Source organism: Lolium perenne, chromosome 4 (genome assembly GCF_019359855.2).
Source record: "Lolium perenne isolate Kyuss_39 chromosome 4, Kyuss_2.0, whole genome shotgun sequence".
NCBI lineage: Eukaryota > Viridiplantae > Streptophyta > Magnoliopsida > Poales > Poaceae > Lolium > Lolium perenne.
Genome location: NC_067247.2, coordinates 353,838,895 through 353,854,675, shown reverse-complemented (window position 1 = coordinate 353,854,675; position 15,781 = coordinate 353,838,895). Strand labels below are relative to the sequence as shown.

General features: G+C 46.2%; 2 protein-coding genes across 3 annotated transcripts; one reads left to right on the top strand and one right to left on the bottom strand.

Moving 5' to 3' along the window:
• Nucleotides 1-673: 673 nt before the first annotated feature.
• Nucleotides 674-2,416, bottom strand: LOC127347985 (uncharacterized). Its single transcript, XM_051374108.1, has one exon. It carries the CDS (start codon nucleotides 2,414-2,416, stop codon nucleotides 674-676), a length of 1,743 nt encoding a protein of 580 aa, XP_051230068.1.
• An 8,667-nt stretch (nucleotides 2,417-11,083) lies between these two features.
• LOC127296943 (transcription initiation factor IIE subunit beta) lies at nucleotides 11,084-15,227 on the top strand. 2 transcript variants are annotated; one of them, XM_051327192.2, is made up of 5 exons: nucleotides 11,084-11,101; nucleotides 11,912-12,178; nucleotides 12,837-12,968; nucleotides 13,360-13,476; nucleotides 14,648-15,227. In XM_051327192.2, the coding sequence occupies exons 2-5, from the start codon at nucleotides 11,912-11,914 to the stop codon at nucleotides 14,993-14,995; spliced, it is 864 nt and encodes a 287-aa protein (XP_051183152.1). In that variant the 5' UTR covers nucleotides 11,084-11,101; the 3' UTR covers nucleotides 14,996-15,227. The 2 variants fall into 2 exon arrangements, with proteins under 2 accessions (XP_051183152.1, XP_051183151.1); XM_051327191.2 differs by lacking the exon at nucleotides 11,084-11,101 and adding an exon at nucleotides 11,138-11,358.
• The last annotated feature ends 554 nt before the right edge of the window (nucleotides 15,228-15,781 follow it).

Sequence of the window (15,781 nt, the reverse complement as noted above, 5' to 3'; positions counted from 1 at the left end):
CACAACGTAACTGAAAAGTGTGGGTCTCAGGTCTCCAACGATCAACAAGGGCTGACATAAGAGATGGGTCCAACAAAAACTTCTCTTTGCTTGATGTAAGCTTGGAATATGAAAGAAGTCCGTGAGCGCGCAAGTGATCCATATAACGAGCGTGAACATGGAGCCTATTTTTGATGCCGCGTAGCCTGAAGGGCTGAGGGGGGTCGAAGTGGGCGTTCGGGTCCAACCATTGGTGACAACGGTGATCGGCATCAAACGACGCCTCTAAAAGGTCTGGTAAGTGCGACGTCATCACCTGTAAACATAATAATTATAAATATGTTACAACACATTATGAATAGAAGTAATTATAAATTTAGTACAGCAAATCATGCGCACAAATTATTATAAATATATTACATCACATCATGAATAGAAATAATCATAAATTTATTACAACAAATCATGACTACAAATTATTATAATTAACATCAAGCTGGGTTGTTGTTGCTACGGTACGGGCATTCCCTTCGCGCATGACCGGAACATCTGCAAACGCGCGTGGTTCTCCCAACTGACTATGGTCCATGTCATTTGTATGACGGCGAGATTGACGTCGACCCTTCGCGGTCCTCTTCAACGTCGGGTCCGAAACCCATATGGTGGATTTATCCGGCCATACATCCCTATAGTGCTACTCAATGCCCCATGTCCAGAACTCACCATTCCATGTGTGCAGTAGGTTGTATGTGTTGAAGTACGGAGATATGTAGGACTGCACGCTGATGTTCTGTGCAGAAGCAGCCTTGAGGACATGACTACAAGGGTATCCCAAAAGTTTTGGCTTGTTACAACTGCACTCACACGAGCTAGTTCCGAGGGTGACAGCATGCTTTCTTGAGCCTCTGTGGTGGCCTCTCACAAACTTGGCGCGTACATGTATTTCCCACTTATTCCGAAGTGCGTCAATTTGACGGAAACCATGGCTTTGTGACTTTTTTGCTTTCTCGTCGAGATGTCGCTGCATCTTTTCAGACCATGGCTTGTTCAGTGCGTCCCGAGCGTTGGCAACCTGGACTCTGTCTGCAAAGTACGACAAAGTCCGGTTCCAAGTTTCAGTAATCAACGCCGTGATAGGGAGGGCGCGCACACCTTTTAGCACACCATTGTACACCTCTGACATGTTGGTGGTCATTATGCCGTACCGTGCCCCAGAGTCGTGAGAAAGCGCCCACTTGCTTAAATCGGGGCAACTCTCGGCAATCCACGTAGACAAATTAACTGTCCTGGTATTGCCCCTCCGATCTCTTCTCTGCGGCAACGCAGCTTTCTCAATTTCGGCATTGATTCCACTCCAAATTGCATTCATCTTCTCTTCTGTCTTCTGCATGCACATTCTCTTGAACAGCTTGAACCAATTCTTGTTCTTGAACTTTGAGTAAAAATTGGCTGCCAAATGCCGCATGCACCACCTTGTCTCTAGATCGGGCCACCCCCATTCTGGATCTTGTGCCACCTTCATAAATTCGAGCACACTCAATAGCCCCGTGTTGCGATTAGAGATGATGCAAACATTGGGGCGATTTCCGACAACTGAAATCTTCAAGCAGCATAAGAACCAGAACCAGCTATCTTTGTTCTCGCTCTCCACCAATGCATATGCAATAGGAAGGAGCTGATTGTTTGCATCTGCTGCGATCGCCAACAGGAGTGTACCCTTGTACTTTCCAGTGAGGAAGGTACCATCTATTGACAACACCGGACGACAGTGTTGAAATGCCTGTATAGCCTGCGGGAATGCCCAGAATAAACGGTCAAGTATTTCTTCATTTTGCTCCCTGGGGTGTGGACGTTCTCTCCTGGATACTTGAGTCCCCGGGTTACTTGATGATATCTGATGGAGCAGTCTGGGGGCTAGGTCATATGCTTGCTCATATGTGCCATATAGCCTCTGGAAAATGTCCTCCTTGGCACGCCTTGCCTTTCCGGAGCTGACAGAGAATCCAATCTGATCTTCTGCAGTCTCTTGCAGCGTCTTCACACTAACATTGATGTCTTTTTCCACCGCCACTTGCAAGATATGTGACAAATATTTTGCGGTGACGTTGCGGTGCTTAGCCATAGCCCCCACCTGCTCGCAACTATGTGGTTCTATTTTTGAGATATGCCAGGGCTGACATACCCCAGAGCTCTTTCGAGCGATCACTCTCCCCATGCACCCCTCATTCAATTTGACACATATCACTTTTAGCTGACTTCGATCAGACTGCTTCACTCTGTGCTCCCGAGATATGCTCAATGCATACCTCTTTATTGCCTGGTCAGCGGAGTCCTTGTCAGGGAAACTTTGCCCAACTAGCAGACTATCCTCTCCTAGGCCTGGAACAGACCGAAATTCATTGCTTATGGTCATGGTCTGCAGGAAGTCAGGGTCCATTGGACCTGGGACCGCCCTCTGGGGAGGACCTACTCCTTCTTCATCCGACGATGATTCGGACGAAGATGAACGAGCATCATCATCCGCAATCCCTCCACATGTTCGCTGATGTCGACGACCGCAGACCAATATCCTGGGTCAACATTATGGTGGCTAGGCATCTGCTCCGATGGGTCGATGCTACGAGCAGCGGTGATGGCAAGCTGATCCGACAGGCCGGTGCTAGGGCCTGCGGTGATGGACAGCTGCTCTTCTGCAGCGCTCCTACTGCTTCCAGCATCATCAGTAGCTGAAATAAACTTCACATACACCATCGGCCGTCCGTACATAGCAGCACCAGGTGTGCTTGCAAACCTCATGTACGTACGCCAATTTGTATCATTTTTTACCTCCCGCAAACCCCAACGGGCAGGTCCATTCCCTTCTACGACGATAAGAGCCTCAACCGTCATCCTCTGTCCACGCATCCCCTGACCAAATGGGGCTCGGATGATTTTTCTTACATCCGCAAATGCTCTATTGACCATATCTATCACTGCAACTTCCATCGAGTCGCAGTTCGAGAAATCCACCCCACCGAATTCGTCACGTACGACGTCCCCATAGTACACTACCAAATTTTCCATCGTACCTACCGCACAACCAGATTTTTAAAATAATATTAGTAACATCCTACCTTAAATCATATTACTGTTTTAATACTTTCATTACAACACTTATTCTAACATGGCGGTAAGACTTTACGAAAATAATTAATCCTTCCTTTTCTAAATATTAAAAGACAAAATATTAAAAGACATCATATATATACCTTAATTTGCAGATAGATATTCTTCCTAACATTAAAATTTGCGAGTTAAAGCATGTTCCTAACATACGGTTATTAGTTCAACAAATTATCCATCTCTTTAATTTTCAGTCATACATGCAATAATAGTACGCTGCACTACGTGTTGTTCTATTTCAAATTAAATTACATCCTTCATAAAATCTCACTCTCTGTACATAATATGCTAATACAATGTTGCTTGCCTAATTAGTAGAGTAAAATATACTACACTACACCACAAATGGCAACAGCTAACATATGCATGTACGAATAAAATTGGCGATCTACAAGAACTCACCTTAATTTTCTTCTTTCGCTGCTTCGTGCACCCAATTAGCGGCTCAATCAGTGACTCAATTAGCTAATCAATCACTAAAGAACAATGGCATGGGAGGGCTGCTTCGAGCTGTTCTTCTGTGAGCTCTCGTACGCGAAGAAAGATGAAAACGTATGAGAGGAATAGCTGGCCAGCTGCTACTTATAAAGGACGTGAAACAACCACTTTCGGTGGTCACGGTCCTGTACCAGCGGCGGATGTCAACTCATGTCGGAGAATCATACAATCAATTTTCTGTACAATTACAGTCTCTAATATAGCTGAAAGTGCAAAAACTAGTGCCAAATAGACCCAAACCGGAGCAAACAGCCTCAGAATCAGAGACAGCCCGAATCTGACACAGTTTGCGTGGAAATCAGCGCCATCAGCGTGGGAATCAGCGCCGTCAGCGCGCTGTGGAGGGCTGTCGGGGCAGCAGGACATGCCACCACCGGTGGTGGCGGCAGGCCTGCCAGCTCAGCGTGCCGCCACCGGCACGGGCGGCAGGGCGACGTCGGCGTCGCGGCGTTGTCGGTCGGCTCACGGAGGCGGACGTGCCGCCAGGACTGACGGCGGCAGGCCCTGCCGCCACCGGCTCCGGCGGCAGGTGCCACGCGTCGCCTGGCCGTGCTGCCGCCACAGCAGTTTTGGCATTTTCGTTCACAGGTGGTCTTTTTTGACATTTCAGTGGGGCAGGTGGTCCTTTTTGACAAAATTTCTAGGGTGGTCGGTTTGTCCTTTTTTTTTTTGAAACACAATATATTAAGCAAGCAAGTCGCCTCATTAAAAACCTTCCAGTCCCCGTAGGTACCCTGGTAAGGAAAAGAGTGCGTAAGAAACTTGCTGCTCCGACATCAACTTATAGTTACATCCTCTATGAGTTTGCTAAGAATGGAACTAGGGGCTTCATCTACCCAATTACAAGAAATTTTATCATTAAAACAAGCCCTAGCTAATTCACGTACATCTGCTCTGCTATGCTCAATGCTCGGACGTGTTTTTCTGTTGCTAAAATACTTCACGTACATCCAAAGTTATACATACGACATGCGCTAACACGTTTATAATTGCATTAACAGAGTAAAAGAGATGATTGGTTTAAACAATGATTTTCTTGCACTCAAATTCGCCAGTCTCTTTCATATACCTCTATAAATATATCCCGAGAGGGTTATCATAATACCAAGGCAAATATTAGGATTCTATATTTTGTACGGTGTCACCTTTTTTCGATAAAGAAAATATATTAATATCGAAGGAATACCAATTACATCCAGCCTCTGGAACAACGCAATGCCCTAAAACATTATGGATGCACACAGCCAAAAAAATAAACTAAAAAATGAAAGTCCCGCTACAGTATCACAACCCTAGCAACAGTAATACAACCACCACCAAGCTAGACAACACCGGAAAATCAGACTCTTGAAAAGCGACACCTCCAAGAAGGGAACAGTGCACCAGCGCCGCCGTCACCCGATCAAAGATCTTAGGTTTTCACCATGAAGATAGTCTTCGCACTAAAAACAATGCCTTCAACAAGGACATTGCTAGGCACAACCAGTTAAGACCAGATCTTGGATTTTCACCCTGAAAAGTAAGACTCCGAACTTCACATGTGATGCTACCCCCACTTTCATACCACTGCTGTGAAGTCCGGAACACCAAACAAGTCCCTCAACAACGCAAAAACTTGAACCTCCATTAGATAATCCTCCAATCCTGAATTTCACCTTGATCCTGGGTTTTGAGCCAATAAAAGTGCTACCTCTCCGTGGAATAAGAAAAGTACTGATCTCTGTAAAGGTTTCTAGAGGCTATCCTACGGATCTAGAACAATTTCTTAGGGTGGGGCAACCATGCTAATCTTATGTATATATGAGCTAAAAATAATAATTTTTCTTTTTCTCTCACTGAAATATGTGCAAAGATGAAATGTTAGGGTGGGGCATGCCCCACCCTAACACCTGCTGGCTACGCCACCTACCCATTAATTTGCGCAATGTTCAATTACAATCTGCAGTGCCAAATTCCCTCTTTACAAAATGCAGAATCTGAAGTGACAACTGACGGGAAAAACGTATTCGTTGCTGGCTCGCCGAAAGCAATTGCCATGAGCGAGGGCTTCAGCCAACAACAAAAAATTAGGCAGGCGTCTTCTCGGAGGGCAGGACAAGGGTTGTCATGCAGCGGTGAGTTCCGTTCCTCCTACCTTTCACCCGAGGTTTTTTTTTTTTTTTTTGAGCAAAGGAGGATCCGAAGGTCCCAGAGGCTGCTTCATTAATCCGTCGGTGGGTTACAACTTACATCGAGGCTCCTAACAAATTGGGGAATAACAAATAAGGCCGCGACTTTTACAGAACATACCCTAGGACTAAAAATAGAAAAGCAATCGAGTCCTTGGTCTTCTCCACCGCAGTCAGGAGATCTCGCCGCTCGGGAGTCGACGCCACCGCCGGGGAACATGCCACTTGGGGTGGTGTCAACTATGAGACCCGAGCTGAGATCGAAGAAGAGCTTCCGCAAGAGCTCTGGCGCGCAGCAGCGTCGTCCAGGCGAAGCGGAAGAGGATGAACTCATGGTGAGCTCGGCACCAGAGTTGCAGGTGGCATGAGAAGCCACGAATAGCGGCGGCGCCAGACGTCGTCGCTTGTGAAGCACAGTTGTAGCAGCCGAACGATAACACCACTTGGGCAGCGACTGGCTCCGATAGGCGCTAGACGGCAAATCGGCAGCTTCTCCTTCCTCGCCACCACGGCAGGCCAGGGAGAAACCGAGCCGATGGCCGGCCACCACCAGTTGAATCCAGTACAGGTAAGACCTCCTGGAAGATGCAGAAGAATTGGCGCCGGCTTGTGCGAGCTCCTCCTCGCCTCCACGGTCGGCCAGGAGCTTGTCGACGACGCTTCTCACCAACGGGCGCACACTTTCCCCCTCGCCGCTAAGGCCGGCCAGGAAAGGGCGTCGCCCGCCGCTTCCGCACTTCTTCAGGCGGTGCTCCGCCGCTTCATTATTGAAGGAAGCGCCAACCCCTTCCTTCCCTCTCCCCTCCGACCGCCGGAGGAGAAGAAGAAGGAGGTAGGACCCTAGAACAGTCAAGATCCAGGCGGCCAGATCTCGACCTCCGCCTCCACTACCGGGCATAGAGCCCCCTACCGGCAAACTGACGCTAATCCTAGCTAAGCTAACTACCCCGGCGCCTCTCCTCCGCCCATCTCCACCGGCAGCGCCGGCGAGATGAGCTTCGGATCGGCCCGGCACCGACAAAGTGACCTTCAGGTACTGTAGACGAGTGAGAGGGGGAAGGGGGGAAATGAGCTTCCACCCGAGGTCAATGCCCTGATCAAACTTGACACGACTGAACCGAACCGATCACCGATGGATCCATATTCTTCCACCAGCGAGAAAAGCAAGCGCGCTTCGTGCAAACCACCTGTGTCATGTCTCCGGATACGATAGAGATTCCAGTGCACGTCCATGTCCACCGGCCGGATGGATCGCCGGATGCCTGGTCGATAGCAGCAAGAATCCGCACTAGTGCGGTGGGCAGCCAGCCGGATAGAGAGATAGATCGATCATCGATAGGTGGACGATGTATCGGCCCGTCGATCAGTCTGCTTTGGTTGTCTAGTGGACAGTGAATTCTCGGCGATTTTCTTGCTCCAGCGATCAGCGCCTCTGATCATGGATGGCCTCTTTGGAGATACGTCTCGTCTTTCTTTTTTCCAAGATTCGGCATATATGTGATTACTACTGGCCATGATTGTTACCGTGAAATTATTTCTCCCAGACTTTGCCAAGTGCCCAAGTTCGCACAGATGCTCTTGTCACTTGGAGCTAGGTTGTTATCTTAGGCACGAGTGTTGATGTGAGATAGCTGTAGTATCTGTGAAGTAACCTGGCATTCCACTTAATTGTTGGATCATCCAGTGAAATGATTTACCTGCATGCTTTCTATCTTTCAGATTTTCGCGCGAAAAGCTTGGTTGTTTATAACCAGCATGCTACAGTAAAAGGTATAGAACGCAATCAATTGTTTTTCCGAAAAGGGTTAGTAGCTAGTATAAAATTAACAAAGCACTTGCTTCCGAGCTAATCTGAACTTAGGAGGCACGCAGCAGCGTAAAAGTGTGTCATGATTAACCCATGAGATCACCAGTTGGTCCCTGAAGTGAGCACGATCAAACGGACAAGACAGTTTCAGTTAGCTGTAGAACGTGTGAGCATAAATAAATCTCGAGGGACACAAGCAAGTAGCTTTTTTTGTTTTTGTTTTGAAGGTCACAAGCAAGCAGCTAGCAGCGTGAAGGGATCGAGCAAGGGTAAAGTACGTGCAGCCCACCTGGCCCCAAGGTGTTATCGGACTGCACGCATGTGGCGTGAAATTTGGGCGCAAAAGTGAATTTCTCATCAAGTGTATCACACGGATCTACTAGGACGGAAAAGGGAAGTGCGCCTAACTGAGTGTCATGCGCAGTCTGTGAACCACCCTGCCGCCACTCTGAACCTACGGCAGAGCTACACGCAGTGGTTAACTGCACTGCAGAATGTTTGCTGCAGAGAAATACCAGAGGACAGAAATCACCACTGGAAACGACGACCTTTATCAATGCTCAGCAACGGCTGCAATATTTACCTGGATTGAAATCATCATGGATTCATGGAATAACAATGACAATATTGGTAGGACAAGAAGCTACTCCAGTTCAGTTCCACCTTGTGCCTTTGGTCCCATGCATGCATGCATGTCAAGGAGCCCTGAATACAGACTCCTTCCATTCCATAAACTTTTTTTTTTTTGAGGAAATCGGAAGGGGATCACCCCTACCTACAGACTCCTTCCATTCCATAAACTAGATACTCCGTACATACGAGCAGTGGAGCACTTTCATCCACGGTTTCGAGATGAGAGAAAGCGAAAAGGATGAGCAAAGCTAAAGGAGGAAGAGATCGGGAGACGGGCGTGGAGGAGACAGACATGGGAACAGCTCGACAAGTGAACGGAGGTGAATCATGGCTAGGACGAGCGAGCGGGCGAGCGATGCCGATCGATCGATCGATCCAGGCGGTGGTGATCCCTAGACGAGGAACAGAAGGATCATCATGAGAAAATGGCGAGGCCAGCAAAGCAAGCGAGGAGACTCAAAAGAAGCGGCATGCATGCGTCCCGTTGCATTCGCACGCACAGCTAGCGTGCCGCCGACCATGGCGCCAGCCATCTCTTCGATCGACCCACTTTTGCTTCTTTCAGTCTCTTTTGATTTCGCGCCCTTTTGCTTTACAGGGCGCGGCCATGCTTGATGCTTCCCTGCTGATACTGATACTGGGTTTTGAGAATCCATACCATAGTTCTATCCTCAAACTAGGGTTTGTTAGGGCCCTGGCGAGTGGCGACAGTTCAAAACACCCATCTCGACCTTCCTCCAAAACTAGGATACTTGAGCTTCTTATCTTCATGCTTATTTAACTGCGCCAAGCAAGCTGCGACATATATAGAGGATGGCCAGTATGAACTCTTCCTTGCAAGTCTTCTTGCATGCCTAAACGAATCATGCTCCTCTTTACAGATCCTCACCAATGAACAATGATCGCGCCGGCATGTTGCCGCCAACTTTGGTTCGCGCCTGCTGGCTGCTGCCAATGCCATGTGGCCAAAGGTTCGTGGCATCGTACGTGATCCAAGAAACAAAAAGGGACAGAGGAAGCAGCAGATCCAAGAAACCCCACGGGCCAGGGCAGAGCATCATCATATTCATATCCATTCGCATCAAAATATGTGCTGGTGATCGAATTTCATACTGCTTTCGCTTTTTTTTTTTCTCTCCCTGTGACTCGCGACGACTCAAGGTCCGAATGATTCTTCAGCCCGGCGGCTCGGTTCGAAGGCCGGGGGAACCGTGCAGCCCAGGCCCGTACTGCCAGGCCGCTATGACCTATGCTGCTTCCGGGCAATCCTTATTTGACGCCTAACGCGAGCCATACGGGTGAATCCTATATATACACCGATCAGGTTGGTGCTAACTAAGCGCCGCACATCCTAATTTTTTTTGAGAGAAAGTATGGCTCTTTATTTATAACTTAACATCAGTACATAGAGTTTGCCGGATGAAATCCGGGATTAGATCATGGAAGCTCATAAAAAGCGGAGTTCTCACAGGAACAAGCTAGCAGATGTGCCGCACCATTCAAACCACGAGGAATATGACGAAAAATGCATGAAGAAAAGGAGGCCGCAATTCTTTTGATGTCTGTAACCACCACACCCAGCGTCGACCGATCCAAACCAGAGGCAGCTAACCTACTACAGATAGACAGTCAGATGCCAATATGATGCGTTGGTGGCCTTCTGCCTGTGCAAACTGAATCGCTCTCCTTATCGCCAAACATTCAGCAAGTTCAGGGTGTTATGACTTCATTCTGATGCTCACAGAAACCTGATAAGCACTGTCCTTGATCATCCAGAATCACCGAACCAATACCCATCCGTCGAGAAGTCGCAAAGATGGCAGCGTCAACATTTATCAATACAGTGCTGGCGGTGGAGTCCATCTTAGAGGTGATGTAACTGACCCACACCGAGCAACACGGGGCTGATTGACACAGTGCTCGAGTACCATGTCTATATAGGCTCGCGTCTTCTCAACAATTCGCTTCGGATGTAAAAATCCTTCATCATTTATTGCACCATTTCTCGCCTCCCAGATGTGCCAGATTGTTATGGTTATAGTTGTTGCTTGAGTATCTGTGGATCACATCAGAATATCAAACAACCATTGACGTGGAGTTTTGAAGAAACGGCGACACATGTTGATACCATATATCTCTTTGATACCCTCCCACGCGGCATAATCACATAAAAGGAATGTGTGTTCAACTTTCTCCATCCGGTTGCAAAAAATGCAGGAAAGGGATGCTGGAATGTGTGTCCGACAAAGCTGATAGCCTATCGGAAGACAATCATGGGCAAGCCTCCATAAGACAATCTTCATCTTTTGTGGTGCATGGACTGCCTAGATCTTTTTCCACCCCTTGTCTTTTTGTTCAAGCAACCCCCTCCCAGGGCCACTTTGGGCACGATGGAATGTTTGCCACCATACATCATTATTTATGCATGCATCATTATTTACAATCGCTTGCAGCAACGCCTGCTCCCAGCTCGGGCGGCCAATACTTGAGCAACTCCGGCCCGGCCTATGGTGGTGTGGGATTTCATTTCTCCATGGCTGGTTCTCTCCGGAATTGGATTATTTTCCTTTGTTTTTCGCAAAGGAAAAAACGCACCAGCTTGCTGGAAGTGAAAAGGCCCACATTCCCGTCTTATCAGCCAGCCCATTAGGAACCGACTCATCACCACTATAGAATACTGTAGATGCAATAGGTCCGGTTTGTCCCGTCGGCCCGCTGGACCGAACCTCGCTTTTTTACCCTAGCACCTCCTTGCAGAGAGAGAGAGTACGCCGCCGTAGAAACCAAGCAATCCGCCGGCCGCTCGCTCGCTCGCAGATGCGGATGCGGGGCGCCTGAGCTCGTCGGAGTAGAGGTGCGGGGTGAAATTTCCTTGAGGTTCAGCGGTCCAATAACAGGGTTGGACCTGTACCTGTTGCAACCCACCCCGAGGCCCGAGTCCATTCTAAATATCTCCCAGCGAGCGAGCTACCCTACCACCCACTCAGCAGAGGGGAAAAATTAGGCCTCCGTCTCTCTCCCTTCGCCCAAGGAAGAAGGAACCCTAGCCCCCCAGGGAATCGCCCAAAGCCGCGTCCAGCGAGCCGGATCGGTCCCGCCGTCGCGGATCCAGTATGGCTTCCCTACTCTGAGATCCCTCCATTTCTCGATTTGATCCGATTTGATTGCTGTCCTGCCCGAGATCATGATTTTTGGTCTCGTGGACGGAAATCATGATCCGGATCGGAGAATTTTGGACGGGATTTAGTAGCGTCCTATAGGGACCAAACCGCCTAGTGGGCGGCCCCCTTCGATGGCTATGTTGCTGTGCTGAACGAATGAAACCGTGGAGTCCTTTTGCGATACATGAATGTCATATGCTAGGTTAGGTCTGATGCTATTACATAAAAGTAGCAATAGCAGGGTGGTAGAGTAATTAACGATCGTGGTTTTAGGACCACCTTAAAACCTGTATATACTAACCTAATCTGTTTATGACTATAGTTTCTTAAATCTGAAATGAATGTGTTGCATTTCTATTGTTCATTCCGTCTTAAACTCTAATTTACGCATTGCTTCTTCTTTTCTCTCTTGCTCAGATTCATATATACAGACCCTTGGTAATCGTTTATGTTGTTGGATGGCATATAACTAATCAAGTAGTATTGTCAAATCTCCTGTCCAGATGGCTCTAAATGAGCGCCTCAGCAAATTTAAGCAGCAGCAGGAGAGGTGCCAGACTACTCTATCCAGCATTGCTGCAACCCAGGCTTCAACTTCCAAGCTGCAAATCTCTTCGAGGTCTCGGCCAGTGAATGCTCCGTTGGCTCCAGCAAAACAGACACCGGCTATTAAATTCTCAAATGATACAGAAAGGCTTCAGCACATCAATTCTATTAGGAAGTCTCCTGTTGGAGCACAGATCAAATTAGTAATTGAGCTTCTTTACAAGGTAATTTGCCACAAGTTCAACTTGATGAGATTGCCTTGCCTTCCATAGTTTTTTCTTTTCTTTTGCTGCTTTAGCCTTGTAACATAGTTTGTGTAACTGATTGCGCAAAGCAAGCTGTTAATTACTCCCTCTGTTCCATATTAGTTGCTGCTGATTTAATACAAAGTTGTACTAAATCAGCGACAACTAATGTGGAATGGAGGGAGTATTTGACGAGGTCATTCTTTGGTTACATTTGACCGTTATGTATGATGTCTTTCATTTTGAAAAAAAAAATACTGCGTGAATTATTTCTTTGGATAATGATGAAACGATCTGAGCAGTGATGTACTATGATTTTGCTGTTCCTTTTTTTTGTGTGTGTGTCAAATAGAAGATAATATACAGGCACTGTGGTAGAGTTAATTATATAAGGGCTCTCCAGCACAGTTATCAGATGGTAGCTGTCCTTAGGCAAAAATAACAATTTTTCTCTGGACTGAAAATGGTTTTGCACCTAACTTTGCACACTTTAGTCGAGCAATATTTCAACTTACTGGCACAAAATGACAGCCTTCGTGGTATGGTAAGAACAGAAAATGACTTTTTCCAACTTTTATTCTGGAATTCATGTTATAGTGTGCCCTCTCTGAAATAATTGTGTTTTCTGAACTTGCAGACAAGACAAGCTTATACGGCAGAGCAAATAAACGATGCAACGTATGTTGCAATTAATAGTAACAAGGCCGTCTTTGACAGCCTGAGGAACAATCTCAAAGTACAATTTGATGGGAAGCGTTTCTCGTACAAGGTATATGCATTGAGTATCATATTGTCATTTTGCTAACCATGTCAACAAATTAATACCTCGATAAACAAACTGTAATATATTCATGGAGAAGACACCAAATTTGTTAATCCCTTGCAAAATTGCATTCTCTCTCACTGAACACTCAAGGAGCACAGACACACTTGATGATGCCTAGCACACAGTCCCTTTAAGTTGTCAGCCCAATCTTGCAACAGCTTAAACTGTAACGAATATTGTATGATTCATCTTGTGGGCAAGTAAATCTTCAGGATGAGATCCCTTTTCACTAATGAAGTTTCCCTTAATATGCTCTAGAGTTTGGTAGTCCTCACAATCGCTCACCTCACTCATTTTTAGGATGCATATTGACCTGGTATTTGTACTTATGCAGTCCAAGCATGATTTGAATGGAAAAGATCAACTGCTTTATTTGATTAGAAAGTATCCTGAGGGTCTTCCTGTTGTGGAGGTCAAGGATGCGTATCCAACTGTATTGGAAGACTTACAGGTGATACTGTTATTCTTTGCTTAAGATTTGAGAAACCTGGTGTGTTTTCAAGTATTTTGCAAGTTGTTGCATCAAGTTTGATGGCAGAAATAATTGAATCTGTTTAGACTTAGAAATTACAGTGGTCTTGTTTTCCAAGGTTTGGGCTGAAACCTTGCTTCTATATGCATATTATGTAGAAGTATGGTTACTGGGGCTTCCACTGTTTATGTTCTTAAATTCTTCTTACCCGATTATATTGAATGCTATATAAATGTGGATTGCAGGTTAGACTAGGGGAGTGGCGTTTTGGCACCCGGGAGCATATGCTCCCGGTTTTTAAACTTCGTTTTAAATGCTCTTTTAAAATGTTGAAAATTTTGAACACAAAATTTAGCGGATACATCTTGAAATTCTACACGTTCAAAAAGTGGTTTCACAGAAAACCGACATTTTGAGTGCCATCCGTAAAAAAGACAAATTTTTGTGTAAAAAAGGTTGTGTACGAGACGTTTTATTTGTCTTTTTTACACAAGTCACAAAAAATGTCGGTTTTTTGCAAGACTTGATGTGCGCACGTAAAATGTTGATATGTAAGCGAGAAATTTTTTGTTTGATTTTTTTGAACATTTCAAAATGTTTTTCCGGTGGCAGGAGCATATGCTCCCATGTGCCGAATTGAATTTCCGGTTAGACTAGTGTTTGTTTGCCATGAAAATACTGTGGAACTCTGCACAATCTTAGTTAGAGGCTATTGGAGTATTACAACTGCTGGTCAGTTCACCGCTTGTAAAAAATGGAAGTTGGTGAAACACATAATTTCATGTTTGATTATCTTGAACCAGTGGAGAATATACAGAGGTAGAGGTATCTCGTGGCTGTTGAATTATGTTACTGGAAAACAGCGTTTCCTAGTAATGAAACACAATAATAGGGAATCGATGAAATCACTGGTGGTTCATTGTAGTGGTCTTTCTTCTACGTAACAAATAGAGCAGCAAAGCATGACAGGGCAGTTCCAATATATATTGGACCTAGGCAGATGGTTTACTGTTCAATAAATAGCATTGTTGTTTCGTTGTGGATTGTATATGCCCAAATGCCCAATGTATTGCAGTGTGTATTTCTGGATTTAGCAGAAATTCAGCCCAGAAATCTGACACACAGCTAAAGTCTCAGTTTCTGTTTACAGGCTCTGAAAGCCTCTGGTGACATCTGGTGGCTGTCAAGCATGGACTCCCAGGAAGACATTGCGTACCCGAATGATCCTAAATCAAAGATCAAGGTTGATGCTGATTTGAAGCAACTGTACCGGGAAATAGAGCTGCCGCGGGACATGATAGACATTGAGAAGGAGCTCCTGAAGAACGGCCACAAGCCAGCAACCGACACAACCAAGCGGCGTGCGGCGGCGCAGATCAATGGCCAGCCAAAGAAGCCGAAGGCCAAGAAGAAGCAGAAACAGATCACTAAAAGGACCAAGCTCACAAACGCACATATGCCTGAGCTGTTTGACCTGCCTGGAGGGAGAAACACATAAAGCTTTCGGGGAATTTCAACGTTTGAGAGCTCACAATAATATCATTTTACATATACAAGCCATTCTGGTTTTTCCGTGTTGCATGAGTATCGGCTTGAACGAGTTGCTGTATTCCCAGACACTCGAAAACCAAGCCGGATGCTAATTTATGTTATAATGTTATTTATACTCAGTTGGTTGCTCCTGTAAAAACTGAACCGAGATGAATAACAGCATTCACATACTATCCTGATCTTTGTTGTCCTGGGCTTTGAGCTGCTACTCCAAATATAAATTCTTTGCACTGTCCTGATATTTGTTTGAGGCGTGCCTGGGTGGGCGTCGGATTTGCCTCTGAAGTCTGAACACATACACCATTTCTCTGAACATACACAACTTGGGGCAGCTATACCATGTCAGAGTGAAGTTGTATTTTGTTCCTTTTCACGGCCATGAGTTGGTGGAAACACCTAACTCATATTCAGTCACAGCATTTTGTTATGCTTCTCCTGTTGATATGTGAACTGGGATGTAAAATAGATTTGTGATGGGTTTGAAAGAGGCTTGGAGCTAGAGCAAATATGGAGGGGTATACTGGACCGGTGATCCGATGAGAGGGCGGCAGGGAGAGAATCTGGTAACGGAGATTTGTGCAGTGAGACACGATTGAGAGGATGCTAGCTGCAGCAAGGCGTCGGACTTTTTTGATGTGCGCCATCCTCTCGATTGGATATCCCCGGTCAATTCCTCAAGGAAAAAAAATATAGTATGTCGCTTTGCTTTTTGGCATCTCTCACGAGCAAAGGC